The sequence below is a fragment of the Pelophylax lessonae genome, assembly GCF_965119305.1.
Source record: "Pelophylax lessonae genome assembly, chromosome: 3".
Taxonomy (NCBI): Eukaryota; Metazoa; Chordata; class Amphibia; order Anura; family Ranidae; genus Pelophylax; species Pelophylax lessonae.
The window spans coordinates 612,279,296-612,303,139 of NC_138770.1; the positions used below are offsets into that span (position 1 = coordinate 612,279,296).

Consider the following 23,844-nt stretch of genomic DNA (forward strand, 5'->3'; position numbering starts at 1 on the left):
CCGATACCGATATCCGTTGACCAAAATATTGGTATTAAAAAAATGACATTGGTCGATCACTGGCACTAACCCTCCCACTGGCACCAACGATAGGGCACTAACCCTTCCACCGATACCAATGATGATGGACTAACCCTGCCACTAACACCAATGACTGAGAACCTTCTCCACCTAACCACAGCGGTGCTATGCAATTTTGTACTCCCATGGACCCCTAAACCTGAGGCATTATATACTTCCACCGTGCACAGTCTGACCCTCCTAAAGTCTCATGGACAGTAAACTGGCCCTTTGTTTAGAAAGTTTGGAGACCCCTGTATCACATGTTTGATCTTGGCTTTATATCAGGGTTTCTCAACTAGGGTTCCTCGAGCAATGAGCAATTCAGCCTCTCAGATAAGTTCCTATTGACACCATTATTCTTTTTAGCCATCTGTAGAGGGGGGAATTCTTCCCAATGATCACAAGTGTAAGGAGCATTCTTCCTTAGGACCATCACACAATGTATCACAAGTTGTAGATATTGCCATTTTTTTGCAGGGGTTCCCTGAGAATGAAAACTTATTTCAAGGGTTCCTCTGGGTTGGAAAGGTTGGTTCATATACATTTTCAGGTCAGGTTTGACATTCATATAAAATTGTAAACTTCACATACAACTTCTGGATCTGCTAATGCTTTTGCAATGCAGTTTTCACCGATTGTATCCTCTTCTTATGAATTTTCTCACCATGTGCCCAGTGTGATCCCCCCCAGGTGTGTAACAGTTTAAATCCCAACCTAATTTCCATGTTGTACCTTCATAAATTTGCAATGTCAGCATAAAACTCCTGCCTTCAAATTTTACATTGTCTTTACAAAATGCTTTTTCTCAATCATTGACAAGAGAGCTGCAACCTGCACCCTCCAGTAGCCGAGATCTACAAAAACCCACATTCCCGCTGCCCTCAATAGCCCACTCTGACAAACTCGGCGGGATGGCCACCAGTTGCTCCATACTGGTCTAGAAAATGTTTTACAAAGGAAGTATTCCATTTTCAGCGGAAAATCAGCTTGTCCAGCATAAAAGGTAAGATTGGCAACCACCAGCAAGTCTGATGGTAAACCTCATATCATATGCATCTGTAGTGGAAAACAAATATGGAGGGTTCCATGGCTGATCGCCATGCTGATTCTCTTGCTTCAATAACGGAGTCATTAACCTGGACAAAGTATGCAGATCAGGTATTCTGACTTTACTTGCTGCATGCTGGTTCCTGGTCAGAGTCTCAATGTATTGAAGGCAGAGACAAGCCAGCGAGTTGAAGTTTCAGGTCAGCACAGGCCAAAGGGAAGTATGGAGATTACACCAGAGTTGCCAATTTGACAGATGCATGGATTGTACAACCCTATCTTCTACACCGTCATTCTCCTTCCAATCACTGTTAATCTGATATTAATCACGTCTACGTTACCAATCTCTGGGCTAAGCTCTGACACCCACCTAGCCATAGGGCAGCCATTCTTAAGAATGAGGGCCACAGCCCAAAAGCTATGTTCATTTTTTATATGGGGTGAAGTGAAGCAAACACATTGCTGTGTGACCATCTACACCAAGTCATTGAGCTTGATATCGTTCCTATGGCATGAGTCCGGAGTTTGTCTCATCACTTTCAGAAATCCGGCAGAACTCTAGAGACTATATCTGACTGTCCAATCTGTAAGGGGAATTACTATTCACTGCACATTACCATTAGGGTCAGTGTCTGCTCACTACACCAAGAGTTAACCAAAAGGGGCACAGGCCGGTCCACCAATGGTTCATAGCCCAACAAAGACCTTCTTACTGTCAAACCAAAGGATTAACCGCCAGGCCACCCTACTGTCAAACCAAAGGATTAACCGCCAGGCCACCCTACTGTCGCACCAAAGGATTAACCGCCAGGCCACCCTACTGTCACACCAAAGGATTAACCGCCAGGCCACCCTACTGTCACACCAAAGGATTAACCGCCAGGCCACCCTACTGTCGCACCAAAGGATTAACCGCCAGGCCACCCTACTGTCGCACCAAAGGATTAACCGCCAGGCCACCCTACTGTCGCACCAAAGGATTAACCGCCAGGCCACCCTACTGTTGCACCAAAGGATTAACCGCCAGGCCACCCTACTGTCACACCAAAGGATTAACCGCCAGGCCACCCTACTGTCGCACCAAAGGATTAACCGCCAGGCCACCCTACTGTAGCACCAAAGGATTAACCGCCAGGCCACCCTACTGTCACACCAAAGGATTAACCGCCAGGCCACCCACCCTACTGTCACACCAAAGGATTAACCGCCAGGCCACCCTACTGTCACACCAAAGGATTAACCGCCAGGCCACCCTACTGTCACACCAAAGGATTAACCGCCAGGCCACCCTACTGTCACACCAAAGGATTAACCGCCAGGCACCCTACTGTCACACCAAAGGATTAACCGCCAGGCCACCCTACTGTCACACCAAAGGATTAACCGCCAGGCCACCCACCCTACTGTCACACCAAAGGATTAACCGCCAGGCCACCCTACTGTCACACCAAAGGATTAACCGCCAGGCCACCCTACTGTCACACCAAAGGATTAACCGCCAGGCACCCTACTGTCACACCAAAGGATTAACCGCCAGGCCACCCTACTGTCACACCAAAGGATTAACCGCCAGGCCACCCTACTGTCACACCAAAGGATTAACCGCCAGGCCACCCTACTGTCACACCAAAGGATTAACCGCCAGGCCACCCTACTGTCACACCAAAGGATTAACCGCCAGGCCACCCTACTGTCACACCAAAGGATTAACCGCCAGGCCACCCTACTGTCACACCAAAGGATTAACCGCCAGGCCACCCTACTGTCACACCAAAGGATTAACCGCCAGGCCACCCTACTGTCACACCAAAGGATTAACCGCCAGGCCACCCTACTGTCACACCAAAGGATTAACCGCCAGGCCACCCTACTGTCACACCAAAGGATTAACCGCCAGGCCACCCTACTGTCACACCAAAGGATTAACCGCCAGGCCACCCTACTGTCACACCAAAGGATTAACTGCCAGGCCACCCCACTGTCATAACAAAGGATTAACCGCCAGGCCACCTTACTGTCACACTACACTACCGTCACACCAAAGGATAACCCGCCAGGCCACCCTACTGTCACACTACACTACCGTCACACCAAAGGATAACCCGCCAGGCCACCCTACTGTCACAACAAAGGATTAACTGCTAGACCACCATTTGGTCACACAGGTTTTACCACCAGCCCTCCAATCTGTCCTACCAAGGGGTCAATCGCCAAGTCTTCCTATTGTGCCACCAAGGCTTTGACCACAATACCCTCGTGCTGTACCACAAATGGGTCAACTATGAGGGGCTCCAACCTGTCCTGAAAAAGTTAAAATACAGGGCGCCAATCTGCCCCATCAATGGGTTAACCACAAAACCTTTATACTGTCCAAGGTGGGAGGGGTGACTATGAGGTGTCAATCTCCAGGACTATCCCTCCAAGGGTAACCACATGGCATCCATACTGTCCCTCCAAGGGTCAACAGCCAGGCCTTCAATTCTGCCCATAGGGTCCACCACCATACCTCAATGCTGTCCCACCGAAGGGTTAATCACAAGATCTCCCCCACCCTCCAAGACTCTCCATGCTGTTCCTCCACCCATGGTCCCCACATCGTCCTTCTAAGGGCTAACCTCCATTCTGGCCCTCAATGTGTTCATCTCAGGACCCCCATACTGTCCTTCCAAGGGCCCCCCCATCCTGTCCTACTAAGGGTTAATCTCAGGGCTCCATATTGCCCCATTCAAGGGCCCCCATATTGTCCTTCTAAGGGTTAATCCCAGGCCCCCCATCCTGTCCTTCTAAGGGTTAATCCCAGGCCCCCCATCCTGTCCTTCTAAGGGATAATCGCAGGTCCTCCATGCACGGTAGGTCCCCTCCTCCCTCCAGGCCCCGGTGTGATGATCCCCCCTCCCGGTACTCACGTTCTCCGTGTCCCGCTCGTTGACTGTCGGCAATGGCGTCCTGGCCGACATGATACCAGTGCGGGGGGAGCCGAGCTGTCAGCGATCACAATCCCAGAACAATGCGCTCCGATCACAGGCGGTCCATGGTGCCCGCTCACTGCATCCCCGGCCGGGAGAGCGGCCTGACCTCACCCCCTGCGGGCCGCCTCTGCTGCATCATCATCCTCGTCCGCAGCCCGCCGGCCAGTGCAGGGAGAAGCCGGGGGATGACAATGCGCGGCCGTCCCTCTGCTGATCACCACACTGTCCCCACTATACATCCACAGCAGAATGAAGACTGCACGGCTCCCTCCTCCTCCTCCCACTGCCCTCCCTCTCCTGGCCAGGAAGAGAACAACTACTTCCAGGGGGGAGCTGCCCTGATCTAGGGTGACAGGAGGGAGGGGGGAGATGCCCTGATCTGGGGTGGAAGGGGGAGCTGCCCTGATCTGAGGTGACAGGAGGGAGGGGGAGCTGCCCTGATCTGGGATGGCAGCATGGAGGAGCTGCCCTGATCTGGGGTGACAGGAGGGAGGGGGAGCTGCCCTGATCTGGGGTGACAGGAGGGAGGGGGAGCTGCCCTGATCTGAGGTGGCAGTATAGAGGGGGGAGCTGCCCTGATTTGGGGTGACAGTATTGAGGGGGGAGCTGCCCTGATCTGGGGTGGCAGTATGGAGGGGGGAGCTGCCCTTATCTGGAGTGACAGGAGGGAGGGGGAGCTGCCCTGATTTGGGGTGACACCATTAAGAGGGGAGCTGCCTTGATCTGGGGTGACAGCATTGAGGAGGATGGGGGAGCTTCCCTGATCTGGGGTGGCAGCATGGAGGAGGAGGAGGAGGGGGGAGCTGCCCTGATCTGGGGTGGTAGGAGGGGGAGCAGCCCTGGTCTGGGGTGGCAGCATGGAGGAGGAGGGGGAAGCTGCCTTGATCTGGGGTGGCAGTATAGAGGGGGATGCTGCCCTGATTTGGGGTGGCAGTATGGAGGGGGAGGGGGGAGCTGCCCTGATCTGGGGTGACAGTATAAAGGAGGAGGGGGGAGCTTCCCTGATCTGGGGTGGCAGTATGGAGGAGGAAGAGGGGGGAGCTGCCCTGATCTGGGGTGGTGGAAGGGGGAGCAGCCCTGGTCTGGGGTGGCAGCATGGAGGAGGAGGAGGGGGAAGCTGCCCTGATCTGGGGTGACAGTATGGAGGGGGGAGCTGTCCTGATCTGGGGTAACAGTATGGAGGGGGAAGCTGCCCTGATCTGGGGTGGCAGCATGGAGGAGGAGGGAGCTGCCCTGATCTGGGGTGGCAGCATGGAGGAGGAGGGAGCTGCCCTGATCTGGGGTGGCAGCATGGAGGAGGAGGAGGGAGCTTCCCTGATCTGGGGTGACAGTAGGGAGGTGGAGGGGGAAGCTGGCCTGATCTGGGGTGGCAGTATGGAGGGGGAGGGGGAAGCTGGCCTGATCTGGGGTGGCAGTATGGAGGGGAAGGGGGGAGCTGCCCTGATCTGGGGTGACAGTATAAAGGAGGAGGGGGGGAGCTGCCCTGATCTGGGGTGGCAGTATGGAGGAGGAGGGGGAAGCTGCCCTGATCTGTGGTGGCAGTATGGAGGAGTAGGGGGGAGCTACCCTGATCTGGGGTGACAGATGGGCACAGCTGCAGTGCACACACATTGGGTTGCATCATTCCAAGCATGCCTATAATAAACAATTTTATTCTCTTTATTCTTTTTATTTCTTTAGCAAAATATTAACCTTTGCATGTTTTTCAATCCTTTGTTGCATTTCAGTGCTGCTGATCTCCTGCAGACATTTTGCAGCCGCTTCCTGTCTACATGCACTCCACTCATGGTTACTTGGAATTCCTCAGGGAGGGTTTCCTGATGGTGACCACAGTGGACCATGCCTGTCTGATTTGTATTGGAACGTCCACTTGTATTTAAGCAGCAATTTGTTAGCAATGTCTTTCAGGCCCTCTGCATACTGGGCATGTGGCCTCGGTGCAAGAGACCCCGGCGTCTAGGTGAGGGTGGCGGGCACAGGTGCATCATCCACCCCTGCTGTCTGCAGCCTGTCAAAATCTATGAGAGGGTGACCGTTTCTGCAGCTGGATGGTGCATCTAGTGGTATCTTTTATGGCAGTATGTGCCCAGAGAGAGCCAACAGTCTGTGCTCCAGGCATTCATCCCTGGGTACATACTGCCCTGACCATTCATAGAGCTGAGTGCAATGTCCAGCTGCAGGAACTAGAGATTGGCAGCGGGGCTGGACGGTGCACCTGTGCCCACCAGCAGCACCTAAACGCCAGAGCTTCATGCATTGGAGCTACACGCCCAGTCTGCATGGGGCCTTAGCGTGTTTTCACCCTGGCATTATCATTTCTGTCATGTTTATATCTGCTTTTTTACATCCATTTTTTTTGTGGTTGAAGAAAATAGTAGAAGGTGACAAAAGTAGAAACAAAAATATGCTTCTTGCCTTAGAGCCAGTTCACACCAGAATGCAGCTTGGGAAACCCACGTTCCATGCATATTTCCCGCGCCACGCTCAAAAGACACTGAAGTTGCAGTATGCAGCGGGTGTCAATATTAACGTGGTTGTAAACTCTGTTAGAGCCGGTTCACATACAGGCAACCCGACTTGCCGGGGCGACCTGTGAAGTCGCGGTGCACAGCGTGCACCGCAACCTCGGAGCGACATGCACAGACTTCATATCATTGAAGTCAATGCAGGTCGCTCCAGGTTGCCCCAAAGTATTACAGGACCCTTTTTCTAAGTCGGAGCGACTTGTGTCGCTCCTATTAGAACGGGTCCTGTGCTAATCTATGGCAGGCGACCCACGGCGACTTGTCAGGCGACCAAGTGGCCTGATAAGTCGCCCCAGTGTGAACCGGCTCTAACACCACTTGTACCTACAGGCAAGCCTATAATAGGGTTTACCTGAAGTTACTGGTAATATTTCCCAAACTTGCACAGTTTAGGAGATATTCAGAGTGCATGCAGCCGATGACATCATTGGCGCATGCGCTCTGAAGGTCCGGCTTACAGTGCTGGACCTTCAGAGCTCGTGCCCTAAAGGGTGACTCCCGCGCGGACCTTCAGTCCTCCTGTAGGGGGCCCGGGCACACAGGACGGGCAACCGGTGCGATCAGGCGGAGGGGCAATTACAGAAGGAAGCTCTGTGCGGCTCTCTGCTCCAGCTGAAAGCCAGTTTCTCCCCCTCCTGCCAGCTTTCTCCTGCTGCAGGGAGAGACACAGACACAGGGCATTGTTTCTGTAATGACTTCTTTGACACTGATCCCCCTCCCTTTTCTGCCTGCTTCTGATTCCCCCCGTCCTCCCTGTGTGCCCCCCTTTCACTGTGCCCCCCGCAGGCTTCCCTGTCCTGTAAGAAAAATAAATTGTAAAAAAAATAATAATAATCAAAAATTGTTATGGATCATTTTAAAAAATTGTAAAATAAAATAATTGTAAAATGTTTTAACATTTCAAAAAAAATGTATATTTGACAGAATAAGAATGTAAAAAAAAACAATGAATAAGGGCTAATTCACACAGGTTCTCTGTTATGTTTGTGCCAACTTATGATTTTAGTGTATTTTTAGTAAAAATATTGTCTTAATATATTCGGGGGGGGGGGGTCCTGCCAGGTAGGCTGCACGGGGCCCTTGATTTCTAACAGCAGCCCTGCCCTCACGCATATGCTGGAGTGACGTCATCGCTCCCCCGACCACTCATGTAGCGGGAGGACGCGAACCCAGAAGGAAGACCGGGTGAAGATGTCACCCGTCTCAGCACTGACATTGTGGTGCTGGAATGCGTCATTCTAAGGTAAGTCTCTCATAATGTGCTAGTAAGAGATGCATACTAGCACAATATGACGTTGCCTTGCAGGATTTTCTTTTTACCACTAGTGGTTTACACATGCTTTAAGCTAATGACACTGTTAACGCAGATTGCAAACACAGTGCGTTTTCACTGGGTTGCATGGTACAGAAAGAAGTACATTGTTATCCGGTTGCAGTTAGTTTCCAAAAGTAGTGCTACTACCTTTGGTGCTGTGCAGTGCAATTTCAGGCCATTGAAAATGAATGGAACTAATACAGTTGCTACATCTAAGAAGTGGTAAGCTGCAACATATTACCTTTTTCTTCTTTGGTGTAGATACACTTTAACGACTGCAGAAATAACATACCAACCTTACAGAGAGCACATTGTTTCCAATCTGTCAGCCAACTTGTACTGTGCGAGAGAGAAGTGACACACAACCACTATATAGTGGTGCAAAATAGGAATCAGATCCTGAGTATGTAACTTTTCCCCGATGTGTATCTATAATTACACATTGTACAATGTTTCTAAGATATTGATAATATTAATATTCACAGTGCATTAAAGTGATTGTAAACCCTCACATATACCCAGTGAAGTGACTGGCCTCAGGTGATATACAGAGATGAAACAAATCCTTCTACACAAGTTGTACCTGTTTATCTGCAGTCTTCTCTTCTCTCCGTCTGTTCAAAGTGCAGAATTTATGCAGCTTGTCTTCAGAAAAAAGGGAGCGGGGATCTGAAATTACACTCTGCAGAGCTGAGCGAGGAGAGCTCTGAGAGCTGATTGGAGGGAAGGGACACCCCCCCCCCGCCCTTTCACACAGCACACAGGAACAGAGCTGTCAATCAGCTGGCGGTCCCTCCCCTATCACCGTTTTTCTCTTGGTGTCGGGATATTTTGTCAGAAGTGATTCATGCTGATAGCAGAGGAATGAAGCAGCAGACAAAAGTGACACTTAAGCCCCGTACACACGACCGATCGGCCGATTGTAGGCTTATTAGTATGATGCTTCCGACAGCCGACAGCGCATTTTCAGTCGAACAGAATCTGTCGTGCAAGCATTAAAATTTTTGTTGGCCAACATCAGAGCGGCCAATTGTTTGCCAGTCAGTACAGAATTCGGCCGACAGACAGCAGATTTGCAAGACTGGGCATGCTCAGAAAAGAAAAAAGACAAGGAAAGTTAACCATCACATGACATCACTTCTGCAGTCGGCTGTTGTTGGCCGACAAAATTTGTGTGCAGTCTTTTGCACTTTTCAACAGACAAGACAGCCCTCGGACAAAAGACGGGCGATCGTTCGGCCGATGATCGGTACGTGTGTACGGGGCTTAAGTGCTCCTAACTGAGACAAGTACACATTATAGAGAGGGAAATGCTTTGCTCATATTTCATGTCTGAGGTTTACGACCTCCATAAGCTAACCTTTTGCACATGCTTATCTAACAAAAAAAAAAAGTTGAAAGAATGTCACATTCCATTTAAAGCAGTCAAAGATCACACATTTAAAACCTATAAAAAATAAAGCAGAGATTTTTTTTCCAATATTTATTTTTAATCCAGATATCCCCCCGCGGTACTTAATTTCTGCTACTAGATATCCTCAGTCTAATGCCAGCATTATTCAACCCCTTCCTCTGGGACCAGGTAGACTTTGGCTTGGCTTTGTCCAGCTTGTGACTGGACAGTGTAATGAGAAGCAGCACAGTGATGAGCTCATCTGTCACTCTGCTTTATCCTCCTATCAGAATGCTTCTTGTCAGCACATTAACTGATCAGCTACTCTCACATTCCAGACCTGCAGTACAGGAACTACAAGAGGCAACCAGATAAATTTTAGATTCTTACACAGCTTACATTTATAGTGATTGTAAAGTCAGAAGGTTTATTTTATTCTAAAGAGGAAGTAAAGCTTCCTCTGTAACTTGTACCTATAGGTAAGCCTATTAGAAGGTAAAAGGGAGGTAAACAATATCCTAAAGATGCACAGTTTAGGAGATATTTACTTTGCATGCCGCCCCCGTGCCATTCCCTCAGAGCCCTGTGCCGTGAACGGCGGCTCCCGAACGCATGCGTGGGAGTGATGGCTCCAGCCAATCAGATGGCCAGAGGACGTGAACCCGTAAGAAAGACGGGTGAACATGTTGGCTGTATCAGCGGTGTGCGGGCACCTCTGTGGGGGCTTTGCTCTAAGGTATTACATAATGAGCTAGTATGCGATGCATACGGCACTGCTTTACTTTGCAGGTTATTTTGTAGGGATTTCCTCTCACTTCCTGTTTTGGCTATAGGACAGGAAGTGAAGGAAAATCTCTGTAATGGGATACAAATGGTGAAAATAAAATCTGACAGGAGTTATAACACTTTTTTGCTTTATCCAAAATAAAAATAAAAGGTTTTGCCTATAGTTCTAATTCAGGAAATACATTTAATGATGTATTAATGATTACAAAGCTGCATTAACTTATAGCTGCCTGGAGTTTAGCGTTACCGCTGCACAGTATATTCCATGTATATGATTCTAATGTTTCCCCATTTTCTATATATCCATAGCAACAACCTATGGTTGTCATGCTTTTCATGCAATCACCTCTATGGAGTTTCCCTCCTATCATCAGTGTTCCCTCCTTACATCAGGGTCCCAAGAGTCCCTTCTTCTTATATCAGGGTCTACAGAGCCCCCCCCTCCTTAAATCCAGGTCCCCAGAGTCCCCCCCCTTTCATCAGAGTTCCCAGAGTCACCCCCCCTTACATCAGGGTCCCAAGAGTCCCTTCTTATATCAGGGTCTACAGAGTTTCCCCTCCTTACATCAGGGTCCCCAGAGTTCCCCCTCCTTAAATTCGGGTCCCCAGAGTTTGCACTTACATCAGGGACCCCACTTTCATTAGGCTCCCCAAAGTCTCTCCTTACATTAGGATCCCAAAGACCCCCCTTACATCATTGTTCCTAGAGCCTATTCCCTTTCAATAGGGTCCCCTAAGTTAGAAGAGGTTTAGGAAAATAGTTGGGGTAGTGGAAGGGGAGGATGGAGCATTGTGAAGACCTCCGCTTACATCAGGATCTATTCCTTCCTATTGCAGCAGTCGGCTACAGGACAGGTAGAAGCTGGAAGACTGGGCGATGGGACCGGATAAGTTTGGAGGAGCAACTTCCTCCTCCTCTGAATGCCAGGGCTTGGGTGAGGGGCAAGCTCTGATTGCTGGACAGCCTGTGCTGTTGTAGAGCAGCTCAGCTGTGGAAACAAGGACACTGACTGGGTATTTGGCAGGATGGTCTGGGGGGTGGGGTTTGGATCCAGCAACAACTGGTTGGTTGTGGCTCGGGCCCCTCAGGATGCCTGGGCCCCATACATGTGTATGGGCTGTCCCCCCCTGATGGCAGTCCTGCCTATAGGTAAGCCTATATTCAGGGCTTTTTTTTCTTAGAGAATAGGTGCAGGAACTCCTCCCTTCTCAGTCAGCCCTTGACTCCATCCTTTACCCACCTCCACGCACTGTTCCTTGGTTCCACCCCTTATCCACCTCCCAGTACCGCCTCATTTAGAGAATACAGAACCAAGTATCATTTGTGGTGAATGTGTATGGAATGTGGTAATGATAACAAGAAAGGCACTAAAATAGATCTAGCAACAATGGACACCCCAGCGACAATAGATCCACCTCGTCAACAATGGACTCCCAACAGCCAGCATCAATAGACCCTCCAGCAGCCAGGAACATTAGACTCTATCCTAACCAGTAGATCCCTCTCAGCAACGATTGATCCCCTGCAATATAAAACCCACCCCTAGCAACAGTAGATCCCACACCAGCAACAATAGACCTCCCAAGCAACAATAGACCCCCCTGTAAAAATAGATCAGCTCCAACAACAATAGATTCCTCAGCAGCAAACATAGACCCTCCAGCAGCCAGTAACAAAAAACCCTCCCTCAAAAGTACATCCCTCCCAACAATGACTGACCTGCCCCCTCCCAGCAACAATAGATCTCCAAAAAGCAACAGAAGAACTCCCCAGCAACAATAGACACCCTTCCCTCACAAAAATAGATCTTCTCCAGCAACAATAGATTCCACAGCAGCTAGCATCAATAGACCAACACCTCTTGCCATCACATACATTCAGTTCTAGAGGTGCAGGAACTGCGTTCCCCCGCGTTCCCGCTGAAAAAAAGCCCTGCCTATATTAAAGCGTAACTCCACTTTTGTTGAGAAAAAACATTCCCCCCTGGGTGATCTCTGTACATTACAAGGATTATAACAAACTTTGTTGCAGATTCCTACCTTTTGTTATTCTGAAAAGATCATTGTTTGTTCCTCTGTGCCTCTGTGCTGAGTGGGTCTAATGGGAGTGGTTTAATAATTATCTATCAGCTGTGGCATCTGCAGGGCTCTAATGAGGAAAGCTGCTGGGCCTGCATCCCTTTAGACGTGTTCCTATTGGGAGTATCTAATCAAAAATTACATTTTTGTTGCAGGGGACGCCAGAAATCTGATTTATCTTAGTGCAGACTTCTGGGAACATTGGTGAGCCAATCACACAAGCAGGAAATTATGTTTCAGGGGGATGGTCAGTGTACATTCTGTATACAGAACAGCTCCAGGTAGCCATTGCAATTGCATTGCATTTCCAGAACATTGCAACAGCTGCAGGTTGAAAAGGAAAGGTAATGTTTAATAACATTCAATTAAAATATGATTTGTGTCACAATTATATACGCTATATTATTTTTTCTTAATTTGCTGATTTTTTTTCCCCACGAAAGTGGAGTTACCCTTTAAGGATTACCTATAGGTAGTGTAAATATCTCCTAAACATGCACCAATTAGGAGATACAGTAAACCCCGCTCTATCGCAGTTCAGTTTTTGCGGTCCCGGTATATTGCGTTTTTTTCTGTAATGTTATTTTACTAATTAAATCATTGAAAATTAAATTAAATCATTGAAAATTAATTATTTTCGTGTTTTCCATAGCTCTTGCTCTGTCTCTAAGTATCTTTTATGTGTTTAAATGAGTTTCTATTATTTTAAAAGTGTGTTTTATGACCTTAAAATGCTTTTAAAAGTACTGTGACAGTTAAAAAAAAACATGCCTACAGTGTATTTTAATAGGGTTTTTCTATTTCGCAGATTTTCACTTTTCCAGGACGTAACCCCCGCGATGGAGGGGGGTTTACTGTATTTACTGAGCTAGCAGCCAGTTACATCACGGGTGCACGCGCTTTGAAGGAACGGCCGCCCATGCCGTTTCTTCAGAGCAGTGTGTCGTGCCTGGCGGCTCCCGCACGCATGCGCGGTAGTGACGTCATCGAAAAAAGAAAAAAAAATCTGCAGCGGTTTCTTTTCTTACAGATTATCTGTGAATACGCTTTTCTCATTTTCTGTAACTTAAACACATTATTACCCAGCACTTGCACTCTCTTCCTGCCGAGGCCAATTTTCAGCTCTTAGCGCTGTTGCACTTTGAATGACAAGTGTGCGGTCATGCAGAGCTGTACCCAAACTATATTTTTCTGAGACAGATAGAACTTTATTTTGGTGTTCATTATGCTGGTTTGGTTTGGTTTTAATATGGTTTTTCTATTTTTTGCCAAACAAACCGAAAATTTTGAAATAAAAAATGTTTTTCTTAGTTTCTGTTATAAAATTTTGCAAATAAGTAATTTGTCTTCATCACTGATGTGTACTGAGGAGGCTGCACTGATGGGCACTGATGAGACTGCACTGATGGGCACTATTGAGGCTGCACTGATGGGCACTGATGAATAGACATGTGCATGATGAAATAATTAGTTTCATTTAATTTCATTTAGATTCGTTAATCTAGTTATTTAGTTAATTAAATTCAGTTGATTTGCTCAATTCGTATTCGGAATTCGTTTTATGTCATTTTTAAATTTACAATTTTTTCTTTATTCAAAATGTTCGAATCGATAAATTTTGAATTGGTCGATTCAAAAACTTTAGATTTTTTTTTTTTATTTGAATGTGGAAAAGGAACAAACAAAAGAAAAATCTTTATCAAATTATTACAATGACTCTTTAAATCATCTTTGGCTTAACAAAAACAGCATTATTTGGAAATGGTACTGTAATAACACACACAGTCTTTGATTTCAGAAATATGTTTACAGTTCAAATTCGACTGGAATTCGATGTAAAATTCGATTTGAATTTCAATTTGATTTTCCAAAATTCGGACGAATTTCGTTTCGGTAATTGGAGCATTCTGTAAACTTCGTTTATCCTGCAATTTGGGTATTCGGATATATCCAAATCACCAAATAATGAAAAATTCATCCGAATATTTATTCAGAATGAAACGAACCACACATGTCTACTGATGAAGCTGCACTGATGGGCACTGATGAAGCTGCACTAATGAGGCTGCACTGATAAGGTGGCACAGATGGAAAATGATGAGGCGGCACTGATGAGGCTGCATTGATAAGGCGGCACAGATGGGAAATTATGAGGCGGCACTGATGAGGCAGCACTGATGGTGCTGCACTGATAATTAGGGCTCTGAGGACCAGTTGCATGTTTATCTGTGTAAATGTGCCCTGTTAGCCTTGCCAGCTATCGGCTTTCCTTTCCTCGCACAGTGACAGTGCATAAAGAAAGGAATGCTGATAACTGCCAAGTGATCAGCTGTGATTTGACATGGCTAATTACATGGTAAAGGGCCTCTGTTGTTGGCCCTTTACCTAAATCTGTGATCAGCTGTGAAACAGGGGCGTGGGGGGCATGTTCTGGTAGGATGTCCATGGATGCCCTTCCAAAACAAGAGAGCTTCGCTAAAGCCGTCTTTCGGCAATGACGCGGTACGGAGGTGCTTCAGACAAAAAAGAAGCTATCCTGGATTGCGGATACGACCTGCACCTGATCCTAGCCTCACCTGGAGCAGTCTACCCTGTTTGGACTTTGCGGTACGGAGGTGGTTAAAGGGCTGCTGACAGGTACATTTGGAGATCCAAATGTGACCCAGGAGAATTTGGAGTCTGGTCCCGCCTAGGTGTCAATGGGAGTCGTGCTGTGACTGTGCCCTCCCCTCTCACTAGGGGCCCATTCAGACTTAAGCGATTCGCTGCAGTGCAATAACGCATGTTATGGCACATTTTAACATGTATTGCGTGAAGGCAGCCCATTCATTATGAATGCATCAATGGAAGGAGCGCCAAATCCAAAGATAAAAATTGTCATTCTTTAGTTTGTACTAAAAAACAGCCAACGTGCTTCTTCGTTTTTTTATCGTGATTGCTGGATACTGCTGGCCAGTAACTCTTCTGATCCAGCAATCAGCTTCTCTGCACAGATTCACACAGGAAAGCTCTACTTTGAGTCCATTCAAGGTTCTTATTTTTCCTGAAACCCTGATGATGGGGTGTTTCTTTGACCCCCCCAAAACGCGTTGATGTTTTTTTTGTACAATCTATCAAACTAATTTTAGCCTTTTATCCTTCAGTCTGGAGCTGCTTCCATTTATGCATGTTTTTTTTTTCATGTAACCTGCTGGGTACCCACTGGGAGGGGAAGCCATGTCTGTTGTGAGCAGCCTAACCTGAGCCACGGAGCAGCCAGCATGTCTCTTCTGCAATAACGAGCTGCCTGCTCACAGTTTTCTACAACTTAGGCGAGGTTCACACTATATGCAGGTGTGGGACTGCATGTAATCGCACACTTTCCAGCTCCCGCATGAAAAACGCACTCGCAGAGGTGCCATTCATTTTTAATGGCACGCCCACGTACTGGGAAGCACATTGGGTTTTTTCCATGCTGGGAACCAAATAGCACTATGCAGTTTCTCTGGGGCTGTGATTTTGCAGAAGGTGCCCCTTTCCCTGTGTTTTCCTTGGGTACAGCAGCACATTGAAATGAATAGGCTGCTGGGCCTGCACAAACGCAGCTGCAGGGAAATCTCAATAGTGTGAACCTTAGTTCAGCTTAAGGCAAGGTTCACATCTATGCATGTGCGATTGATGTGTTTTTGGTGCGTTTTGTGTTTTTTCATGTGCATTTTTGATGCATTTTTTAATGCGTTTCGTGTTTTTGGAATATGTTAATGTTACTAGTAGGAGGAGTCTGTTGTCATGCAGGAAAACGCACCAACATGAGTTTTTGATGCGATTCCATTGAAGATTATTGAGCCAAAAACACACTGTGATTTGTGTAAAAAAGTCATTGCATCTTTCCAAAAAAGTGCTCTGGTGGAAACTGCATTGATGTGAACGTGACCCAGAGGAATTTATGGTAAATGGACTGTAGTGCGTTTCTGTAAAGGTGTGAACCTAGCCTTAAAGTGGTTGTAATGCTCAGACATGAAATATGAAGAAAGCATATCACTCTGTAGTGTGTACTTTTCTCAATCCAGAGCACTAAGTGTAATTTCTGTCTGCTGCTTGGTTCCTCTGCTATCAGCATGGAGCACTGACAGGTTTTCCTGACACCAAGCAAACAATGGTGACAGAGGAGGGACCTCCAGCTGATTGACAGTCTCAGCTCTGTCTATGTGTGCTGTGTGAAAGAGCGGAAGGGGGGGGGGAGTGTCCCTGAGTTCTGTGGTATGTAACTTCAACTCTCCGCCCATTTTTTGTCTGACAGCTCAGACAAACAAAAAATTCAGCACTTTGAATGGATGTGGAGAAGACTGCAGATAAACAGGTACAACCTATGCAGGAGGATTTGTCTCATCTCTGTGTATCACCAGAGGCCAGTCACTTAACTGGGTATATGTAAGTTGGCCATATATGTGTTTTGTTTTTTTTTTCCAGTGTATGATTCAACCTGATCATTTTCTGTTTGCACACCAAGAATAACCTCTCAATGGGCCACAGGGAGTCACACGGCCATTGCTGAAAACTGCTGCCGGACCCTGAGGGCTCATTCACACCAGTTGCACTGAGTTGCATTGATCTGAGTTGATCATTGCAGGTTTAATGCATGGACTCATCAAAAACAATCGGCATCTATGTACCTCCTTCAACCAAACTCTTACATTTGTGTGTGTTGAGGAATCATGTAGGCAGGTTGCATATTTAGGCCACACAATACACAAAGATACGTTACAACACGGGTCCCAACACGCTGTTGTGCATTATGTGCAGATTGCTTTTCAGAGGGCTGTAAACACTGCAGCCTGTCTGAAAGAACCTTTATCCCCCCTCCCTGAGACCACCACAGCCTGCACTGCCCCCCTTTCCATAGGTAAAAACTGGCAAGTTCTTATGATATAAATGACTTTATGAAGACTGTTTTGGGGTCGGATCGCACATTAAGCCTGGGTTCACACTATTGCGAACACAGACATCGCATGTGATTCGCACCGCATTGCTGTGCAGATCACATACGATGTCTGTTCGATGCAAATTCAGACATACAGTTTGTATGGCTAAACTCGTATCCCATTCTCACGACAATGGTGCAGGAACCTTTTTTTTCCCGCACTGGAATCGGATCGCATGGGTAATCACACCCATGCAATCTGATTCCTGCCTGAATTCAAAGTTTGCACTGCGATCTGCAAACTGATCTGGGGATGTCATTAACTTTGTATTGACACCCTCGGCGGTTCGCAGAGTGCAGTGTGAACTGCCTGTGGGGGAGATGCGATGCGGGAAGTCGCACTAGAATCACACTGATTTGCGCATCACAGTAGTGTGAACCCAGGCATAAGGCCCAGGCCTCCTTAGGACATAAGAAAGCCGTGGCTGATTTCCACCTCTGGGTTCCCCTCATAACTGAATGGACTGACCCTATCATTTTTTGTATAAGTGAAAGGATTGCTATAGCAGGAAAAAGGTAACATTTACCTTCTGATAACTTTATTTAAACACCTTATCTCTTATCTTGCATGGATTGCCAATATTTGTTTTGAAACCTCCATCACCCTGTGAAATACCTCGCCATTATTTTTTTGCTATGAAGTTTCTTGAAGTTTATCTAAGGCCAATTTTTTTCTTTTAGTTTTGGATGAAGTGGGGAAGGGTTAGATGCCCTTTCAGGTTTTTATTACGTTCAGTGTCCCCATTAGGGAGCTTCACCCTCTCTCTTTTTGTCCTGGTGACCATTATGACCAGCAGTGTGTCAGTATTTTTACTGGCAGCCAGTAAAAACTGGGCACTTTTCTTCTGCCAGTAAATGCCAGTGACAGGAAAAGGTTGCCAGTTAAAAATATGGCTGTGACGCTCAGCTCGGAACTGTGCATGTACAGTTGCCAGGTCCAGAACAAGAGGTGGGCAGGAGAGACAGTTGCCCTGGGCGCAATGGTTTGTTGCAGGGATGGGGGGCGCCTTGACCCTAAAGCGGGGGGGGGCGCAGTTTGGCATCCTTGCCCTGGGCGCTGGATGACCTTGTCCCGGCACTGGCAGTTGCAGTCCAGAGTCACCCGAGAACATCCGAGTGCCTGCAACAGTGTGTTTGGGCAGCGCCGGTGGGGGGTGGGTCTAGAGAAGGCAATGCCTGAGCGTGTCATGTGATGTCATGGTGCAAGAGACCCGAGCGGAGCAGCCACAGCCTCCTTAATATCTCCCTTAAATCACATTTTTAACTACATATTGTACTCGTTTGTAGTTTAAAGGGTTATTAAAGTCTTGTTTTTTTTTCTTTAACCACTTCCCGACCACCCGCCATAGATTTACTGCGGCAGGGTGGCTCTCCTGCACGAACTGACGTAGGTCTACGTCGGTCACGCGCGGGAAGCTAGGGGGCGAGCGCGCGGGGAAGCCGATGCAGTGAAGTGGCTTCCGATTGCCGCCTGACACCCGCGAACGCTCCCCGCTGAGAGAGAAGGACGATCGGTTGTTGTAAATACAGCCAACCGTCCTTCTCCCTGCAATGACCATAGAGCCCATGTGATCCTTCTATATAGGATCACAGGTCTCTATGGTCATTTCACAAGCCACGCCTCCCCCCCCCACAGTTACAATCACTCCCCTAGGCTTACATTTAACCCCTTGATCACCCACAGGGCTAAACCCCTTCCCTGCCAGTAGTAAAAAGAAAAATGCAGTGCTAAAGAAATATAAAAAGAAACAAATTCAAAAAGATGAACAAATTGATGAAATGTCTCTTGTGATAAAGTTCATAAGATTAAATGTGACGACATTCAATAGGTGCAATCCAGTGAACATATGGATGTCACGATGAAACGGATAACGATCTTTCCATCAACGAGAATAAGTGAAATGCAAACTCACTAGAGCCAAATGCTGTCTAGATTATAGGACAGCAAACGAGTGTTATGCGACCAGTCTCCAGATCTTTTGGGACATCAATCTAGTCAGCAACTTCCAGCCTCATAGAAAACCTCCAATGCGTAGATTGACTCAGCACATCATGGAAGGGTTAAATTATATAAAAAAATGGGAGAGGCTCATGGTGCAGTATGAAGGAAAAATCAATTTAATAAAAATATACAATAAAATATTCAGTAACACTGATACAAAACAGTGTATATAGAATATAAAATTAAACAACGGTAAAAAAGAACTCACATATAAAGCCACCACTAAAATGAAAAGTGATGGCTGGGACCTTAGGCGTTTGAGATAACAAGCTTGAGCTTGTCAGCGGACATGTCTCTGCTGACATCTGCTGCCCTATAGGGATGCATGGGGCATCTGATCAGGTCTGCCTGAAAAACTGACAGGCGGATCGGATCGGACCATATGTGTGAAAGGGGCCTAACCCTTAAATAAAATAAATTTATAATAAAAATAAATAAATAAAATACTTTAACCTTTAACCCTAACCCTAATATGAACCCCTAATGCTAAACCCTAACCCTAATAATAACCCCTAACCTAACAGGATAAATAAATAATAAGTAAATAATATATTAATTAACCCCTAGCCCTAACCTTTAAACTCTGACCCTTAACCTCTTGCAAAAAAAGTAAAAAAATAAATAAAGAAATAAATATTGAATAAAAGCGGATGAAAAAGCTGAAAAAACATAACAAAAAATAATGAAATAGATGATACCTTATCTCTAATGTCTAATAAAGAACACCAAAGCTCAAAAATGCTTTAAAAACGCTGTACACAAATGCACATACAAACGTTCAAAAACATGACGTTCAGGTGTGAATGCAGCTGCAAAGGCAAAGTTTCAAAAACTTTACTCGAGAAATAGTTGGCACAACATTTCAACATAAAGTGCAGTCTTTTCCTAACATCCCTAGTCCCTACTCAGGCTTGTGGCTGCCCCAGCATACCTGTACAGAAGAAAGTCCATACCTGGTAGAGTCCATAATGGAAGTATCCAGGATTGGCATCTTCAGGGTGGACTGCAAGTCCCAGCAGCTAATGCAGACTGTAGCAGGGTCCTGAGGGCAGATGTGCAGTAACAGCAGCAACCTTAAAGTTTCTAGCTCTCAGCTACCAGACCACGGTCCCTTTTATAATGCACTGAACCAGTGGATCTGATTCAGGAAAACCTACCTAGAAAAGAATGGGGAAACACAAATAACTCTAACTGGAGGCAGCGTTAACCTTTACCTGCCTACAGGCCTGCAAGGGGAATAGAGGGCTGGTGTCAGATGTTCAGGAGTACAGTGGGTAATACACAGACGATGCACCCCATTTAAATCTAGGCAGAGTCAGGTCAAAGGATGAGGTCGATAACAGACAAGCAGCAAGGCATCAAGTTGTAATGTTGGAAACAAGCACAATTCGGCAAAATGTCGGTCAGCGAGGTAAAAAGTCAATAAGCAGAATCTTGGTCAGAAATCCAGGCCAAAGTTGGTAATCAGTTCCGGATTGTGGAGACCCCCTGGGCAGTCAAATCCTTTGGGCCCCCCTCCCAGATTTCTGGAGGTTTCTCATACACGCGCTCTAGCGGTAAAGTGAACCCAGTGTCTATAGTTTATGTACTTTAACCACTTGCCATCCACCCACTGTCAAATGACAGTGGAGCAGTGAGGCTCTCGTTCTGGGACAACGTCATATGTGGGTGGCCCAGAATGGCCGCTCTCATACTGCCATGGGGGCGCGCAGCACAGAGATCGAGGCTGCATCATGTTCCTACGACATGGCGCGACCGCAATCTTGGTAAAGAGCCAATGACGCGGCTCTTTACAAATGGGATCGGCTGTGTCCAATCACACCCGTTCACATGTAAATGCGGAAGTGCCGTTTATCGGCGCTCCTCGTCTCACACTGTCAGAGTGTGTGGCGAGGAGAGATGATTAGCGACTCCTCCTCGAAGGGGAGTCCAGGACAAGTAATCAGGGCACTGATCATCAGTGCCCTGATTACAGTAAAGCCAGAGCAATGCCCATCAATGACACCAAACAGTGCACATCAGTGACATCAATCAATGCCTATCAGTGACACCCAACAGTGACCCCAATAGGTACCCATCAGTGACCCTAATCAGTGCCCATTAGTGATGTCAGTCAGTGCCACCTATCAGTGCCCATCAGTGCCACCTAGCAGTGCTCATCAGTGCCACCTAGAAGTGCCCATCAGTGCGGCATATTAGTGCATCCTCATCAGTGCCGCCTTATCAGTGCAGCCTATCAGTGCCCATCAGTGCCGCCTCATCAGCACACATCAGTGAAGGAGAAAAATTACTTCTTTACAAAATCTACTGACTGAAACTAAGAAACCTTTTTTTTTTCAACATTTTCGGCTTTTTTAAGATCAGAATCCTGGACTGAATCTGTTGATAACAGCTCAATAAGCTCAATAAGTGTGCTGGGAGAACCCAATCTCAGGCCACTCTGGATTCATATGTGTGGCAGCTTGGCATTACAGCTCACCTTTCTTGCCCCCGCACATATGTGTTACATGGTGAGCAAGACCCTAATGGTCCCCCTGAACAAAAATTGGTTTTACCCTTGCAGTGAGGCTTTGGGTGTCTCCTGTAGTTCCGCTTTAAAGCTCTCTGAAGGCAGAAGGACTAGTTTTTGGTATTTGGTCACATGACTATTAGCAGTGGGAAGTATTTTGAGGATTCTTTAAATATTTCTGCATTTGTATTTTTAAATTGGCCTTTTCCTGTGTCCTGTCACTAAAGTTCAGGTTTAACTTTACTGCCCCAAACTGCCAAGAACAGTTGAATCATCTTCATTTTATTGAGAGGGAAAGCCTGCATGCCGGCCAATGTTCAGCGGCCGGAATGACATCAACACAAAGGAATGAAGTGTTCTTCCTCCAAGTGGATGTCACAGACCACACGTGGGAGGGAGATCCTAAAAACACTGAAAGTTTTATTAGATGATCACTTTCAATATTAACCACGTAAGGCCCAGGCATATTTCTGACACTTGTTGTTTACAAATTAAATTCAGTATTTTTTGCTAAAAAAATTACTTAGAACCCCCAAACATTGTATATATATATATATTAGTAAAAAATAAAAAACCCAGCGGTGATTAAATACCACCAAAAGAAAGCTCTATTTGTGTGAAAAAAATGATAAAAATGTCATTTGGGTACAGCTTGCACGACCGAGCAATTGTCATTCAAAGTGTGAAAGCTGAAAATTGGCCTAGAGAGGAAGGGGGTGAAAGTGCCCAGCATTGAAGTGGTTAAGTTGTTGATGCGTACAATGCATTTAAGTGGTTCTAAACCCTTACATATAACCAATGAACAGAGATGAAACAAATCCTACTACATGAGTTGTACCTGTTTATCTACAGTCTTCTCTTCCCTACATCTATTCTAAGTCCAGAATTGAGACCCTAGAGAATAAAATGGAGATCATTGCAATACTTTATCATACCTCCCAACTTTTTGAGATGGGAACGAGGGAAACCTATTAGCAAAATTATGTGGGTATAGAGCACATCCGCTACCACTCCCTCTTAAAAGGAGAATTTAAAAAAAAAAAATAATTAGTTAAACCCACAATTATTTTTTTTTTTTTTTACCACTACTATTCCTTTATATTGGCTTTTGAAATTTACAATGCAGCAATTTAGAAATTGGATGAAAGGTTCAGCAATGGGAAACAAGTTTTGAAAGATAAAAATGTAAATTTTATATACAAATATCTAGATCCGACCAAATAGAGGGACAAATGAGGAGGAAAGAGGGACAGAGGGACTTTGTTCCAAATCAGGAACAGTCCCTCAAAATCAGGGACAGTTTGGAGCTGTGCTTTATGTCACACCGTATTTGTGCAGCGGTCATACAAAGGCAATTTTTTTGGAAAAAATACACTTTTTTTGATTAAAAAAATAAGAAAACAGTAAAGTTAGCCTAATTTTTCCATAATGTGAAAAATAATGTTACGCTGAGTAAATAGATACCCAACATGTCATGCTTCAAAATTGCGACAAACATTGGTACTTACAAATCTCCATAGGCGACGCTTAAGAATTTCTACAGGTCACCAGTTTAGAGTTACAGAGGGGGTCTAGGGCTAGAATTTTTGCTCTTGCTCTAATGATCATGGTGATACCTCTCATGTGTGATTTGAACACTGTTTACATATGTGGGCGCAACTTGCGTATGCAATAACTTCTGCGCGTGAGCTCGGAGGGACGGGGCGCTTTAAATTTTTTTTTTCTTATTTATTTAACTTTATATTTTTTATTTTTACACTGTCCCTTTAAAAAAAAATGTTTTGATCGCTTTTATTCCTATTACAAGGAATGTTTACATAATAAACAATAGATTTAGAATTAGAAATAAGCAGGACAGGTCCTCTTTAATGTGAAATCTGGGGTCAAAAAGACCTCACAGATCGCACATCTACCCTTAAAAGCAAAAAAAAAGAAAAAATCAAATTTTTTTTTCAGCAAGAAAAAAAATGGGCCCTTTAGGGCGTTGGGCGGAAGCGACTTATGACATTGCTCCGGTCCTCCAAGGCCAAAGAGTTAAGTGGGGGCCATCTTACCCTCACTCGACTTCCTGCCTTGGACAGCAAGGAACTGGATTGTTTTCTCCGCTACCAACGCTAGGAAAATGCCCGGGTAGCGGCGGGGGGGCCTCTCCCGCCGCCAATAAAAGTAATCTCGTGGACGAATCCACTGCTGGGA

The 23,844-nt window shown here is 46.1% G+C and overlaps 1 protein-coding gene across 1 annotated transcript in view; it reads right to left on the minus strand.

Annotated features, from left to right (window-relative positions):
• The window catches only part of MARK1 (microtubule affinity regulating kinase 1), a 245,556-nt gene extending 241,191 nt beyond the window's left edge, over positions 1-4,365 (minus strand). The window contains exon 1 of the mRNA XM_082249458.1: positions 4,017-4,365. Within this exon, the coding sequence (XP_082105584.1) occupies positions 4,017-4,067 (51 nt within the window). The 5' untranslated portion in view covers positions 4,068-4,365. The remainder of the gene's footprint in view (positions 1-4,016) is intronic.
• Positions 4,366-23,844: the final 19,479 nt, after the last annotated feature.